The sequence below is a fragment of the Phocoena sinus genome, chromosome 8 (assembly GCF_008692025.1).
Source record: "Phocoena sinus isolate mPhoSin1 chromosome 8, mPhoSin1.pri, whole genome shotgun sequence".
Taxonomy (NCBI): Eukaryota; Metazoa; Chordata; class Mammalia; order Artiodactyla; family Phocoenidae; genus Phocoena; species Phocoena sinus.
In genome coordinates, this window is record NC_045770.1 from 98820306 (window position 1) to 98824242 (window position 3937).

At 48.1% G+C, this 3937-nt stretch overlaps 1 protein-coding gene across 1 annotated transcript; it reads left to right on the plus strand.

The window, feature by feature from the left end:
• The first annotated feature begins 2969 nt into the window (after nucleotides 1–2969).
• LOC116758391 (olfactory receptor 6Q1-like) lies at nucleotides 2970–3557 on the plus strand. Its single transcript, XM_032641198.1, has one exon. It carries the CDS (start codon nucleotides 2970–2972, stop codon nucleotides 3555–3557), a length of 588 nt encoding a protein of 195 aa, XP_032497089.1.
• Nucleotides 3558–3937: the final 380 nt, after the last annotated feature.

Sequence of the window (3937 nt, forward strand, 5' to 3'; positions counted from 1 at the left end):
GCTTGGACTTCAACATCCAAATTGGGCGGCTCTTCTGTAAGTATTGGTGGCCTTCCTTTCCTTCCCGTTTCCTTCAAACAGATAACTGGATGTGGAAAGAAAATAGCATTCTGGGTCAGCATAATGCTCAGAGCATATATCCAACTATTTTTATTATATCAACATATTCATTGCATGCAGACTTCATCCAGTGACTCTTTTTGGCACTGGCAACACAGTGATGAACAGACAAAGGCACTATCTTCAAGGAGCTTACGTGTGTGTGTGTGCGTGTGTATGATATTATAGACAAACAAATAAATGTCTAACAGATGACAATGAAGCTGTGACCAAAAAATCAGGGCAAGAAGGGGGTCAGAGAGTGATGGGAGTTGTATTTTCAGAGAGGTGGTCAGAAAGGGTCTCTATGTGAAGGAGAATTGAAGGAAGTACAGGAGGAAGTCACCCAGAAAGGCAGACGGAACAATAAGAGCAAAGGCCCTGAATTGTCACTTAATGCTTTGACCTTCCATTTTTAGACCAGCCCTGCAAATGTACATATTACGCCCTCCATTTGAAGATGAAAAAAAATGAGGCTCAGCAAGATTAACAACCGTTCCTAAAATACAGCTGGTACCTGATGGAGCCAGGGTCAAGCTCAGCTCCTGTGATTTTAGAGATGGTGCTGGGAACACAGGGGGTTGTCTGTGTGTCTGAAAGTCGGGATAACTATTGCTGTCACGATGCCGGAAGTAAGAGCAGAGAGGAGGCAGAGAGCAGGACCCCGGGCTTCAGCTCCTACGCCTCCTGTAGCCCCTTCTGCCTGCCTTGTGGTCCCGTGCCACGATTGTCTGCTCACCTTGGTTTGGTGGTTGGGTTCTGAAATCATTGTCTGGGTCTTAGCATGTTCATTTTCCAATGCCTTTCACCTTTGAGGACAAGTCTCCCAGAGGCTGGGTAGAGAGAACTGAAACAGGGAGAAATCTAGCCTCTCCCACCAGGCTTATCACATAGCTGCACCAGCAAATAGCTGCAGGAACCCAATTTTAATTTCCCTGCATGGGCCTCAAACTGTTTTCCACATTTGTTAGGGAAAATCTTAGCCAAGGGAACACCATCCTTTGAAGACACTAAACTAGGCCAGGTTCCTGGGTGGCTTCCCCTCCTCATTCAGTGATTGTCCCATACGACCCTATCCTCTCCCCACAACCCTACCGTGGCCTTCCTACTTGGCACTTGGTTGATAATGTTCTCTTAATCTCGGAGAGGAAGCCAATGTGGTTAACAGGCCTGGGAGTGTCGCTGTGCCGCTGCAGGTCGCCAGAGCCCGCCGGGGGACTTCTCCAGTCCAGCGGGGCCCCGAGCTGCAGAGAAATGAACCTCACAGGCAGGGCTGGCAGCCAGGGTTGCAGGTTTGCCATTTGGTGACATGAAATAACAGAGGGAGGTGGCACAGTGTGTGTGTGTGGGAAGCACAGACATCTAGGTCAGATGCGCTGGGGTTTGAATCCCATCTCTCCCGTTTACTATCTGGCTCTTTACAGAAGAGGTTTGATGGCTCCTGATCTCGGAGGCATGACTGGTTTTCCTTAGGGATCCAGGCTCTTTTGATGGTGTGGTTCTGCCATCCACTGAAGCCTCCAAATATTCTGAATTTAGTCTGTGACTAGAGAGGGAGAGAGCCTGAAGATAGTGGGAAAGCTCACCTGCTTCTTAAAAATCCCAGCCCACAAGTGAGATGCACCCCAGGCTGGAGGCAAGAGGCTGGGAACGAGCCCCTGGCCCGGTTGCCTCGTAACAGCACTCCACACTGAGCGGGGGGTGTGGGTCTTTGCGGTGTGTATGTGTTCAAAATATCCTACTTCTTTACCCCTTGTCCAGCAGTTGAGTAATAAAAGCCGTTCTTTCAAGGTAACATCTGGATTTGATACAAACCCCCTCAGGTTCTGGCATCCTATCTCTAAGTTATGGATCAGAGGACTGAAACTATCATAAGGTAACACCTGTCCCAGGCCCTGTGGTAGATGCTGGGGGCACCTGCTCTGTGCCAGGTCCCATGATGGATGCTCGGGCACCTGCTCTGTGCCAGGTTGCCCCTCTGGTACATCTGCTATGGCGCCTGGCACAGAGCGGGTGCCCTGTGCATATTTTGGTCTGACCTGCATACAAGTTTGGAGGAATAAGGGAAGGAAAAGTCTTCCTACTGAAGATGAGACTATCGAACTTGAGTCACAGCTGGAAGGCCAGGTAAGATTTAGCAATAATACTAACAATTAATGGATGAGGCAACCAAGCTAGTGAATTGCAGGGCCAGGGCTTGATTTCAGATCTGTTTGACTCTAAATCTTGTGCTTTTAATGACTATGAAAAAGAATGAACATTTCAGAAAACTTTACCATGAAACCTGTAAGGCAGGCTTCTACAGCATCTGTGCGCAGCGAGGAAGGGTATCTGGAAAGGGTGAGCACTGTTCCTAGGATGCTACATGATAAGCCAAATTGCAAAGGGGAGAAATGTGCAGGAACTGTGCTCTGAAATTTCCTGGAGCCAACAGAATCGTGAAGCATCTGGGGCTGCAGTGCAATTATTTGTTCAGGAAACCAGTGTTTATAGACCCCCACTATGGGGATGTTGGAGCCTGGATTTAGGTGTGGTGACGATACATGCAGGAATCTGAAGACTCTGACCTTGTTTATTTCTGATTTTGTATCTCTACATGCTTTCACTGCCAGCAAATCATGAAATGTTGACACCCGAGGGAACCTGTTTAATTATTTTTAGGGGAAAGAGCAAGGGTTTTAGACCTTGGCAAACCTGGATTCAAATTCCAGTTCAGGCATTTGTGTGACCAGAGGCAAAACACGATTTGTTTTCCTCCAAAGGGTCAGAGACATTCAATAACTTGTCCAAGGTTACAGAACAAGTATGTAATGGCTTCAGTTATCTACCGCTGTTTAACAAACCACTCCAAAGCTTAGTGGCTTACAGAAATGACAATCAGTTATTTAGTTCACAAATCTGCAATTTGGGGAAGGCCCAGCAGGGAAGACTGGTGTCAGCGGGGTCAGCTTGACCAGGGCTGGAGGGTCGATTCTTCAGATGACTCATTCACCTGGCTGGCATGTTGGTGCTGGCTGTCAGTGGGAGATCAGCCAGGGCTGAGGACCAGGGACCTTAATTCCTCTCCACCTGGGCCTTTCTGCTCGGATGTCACCCTGAAGGAGACCACAGACTTCCTGGTCTCTCTGGCTGTGCTCCTGACCTCCTCCACAGTCATCGCTGTGTCCTATGGCAACATTGTCTGGACGCTGCTGCATATCCGCTTGGCTGCCGAGCGCCGGAAGGCCTTCTCCGCCTGTGCAGCCCACCTGACTGTGGTGAGCCTCTTCTACGGCACTCTCTTCTTTATGTATGTCCGGACCAAAGTGGCCCCTTCTATCAACTTCAACAAGGTGGTTTCTGTCTTCTACTCCATCGTCACTCCAATGCTCAACCCTCTCATCTACAGTCTTCGAAACAAAGAGGTGAAGGGAGCTCTGGGCAGAGCCTTTTCCTTCAGGTCTTGGAAAGGTCAGTGAGGGGGAGGTGGGGATCCAGTGTCCTTGCCTTGGCTTTTTAGAAGGAGGGTGGTGGGGACTCTGGAATGGAACAGAGGCCTAGGAGTCAGGAGTTATGGACTATGTATTAGTTCAAGTAAAACTCTAGTCTGCTATAACTATAATGTAGCTTAAAGAATGAAGGATACTTTCTCTTTCCTGAAGAGTCCAAGGTGAGTGATCCAGGTTGGTGCTCAACAGGCATTCAAGGATCCAGGTTCCTTGCATCTTTTTTTTTTCTGGAAGCTCCCTGTCTCCAGTTACCATCACATGCTTCTCTTCCTCTTTGCCATCACTTCTCCACTTCCTTTCCTTCTTTTTTAGCTACCCAATTATTTTCATTTTTATTTAAAAAAAATTTT

Excerpts from the sequence above, each read along its gene's own strand:
- LOC116758391 (XM_032641198.1), top strand. The coding sequence starts at position 2,970 with ATGACAATCAGTTATTTAGTTCACAAATCTGCAATTTGGGGAAGGCCC.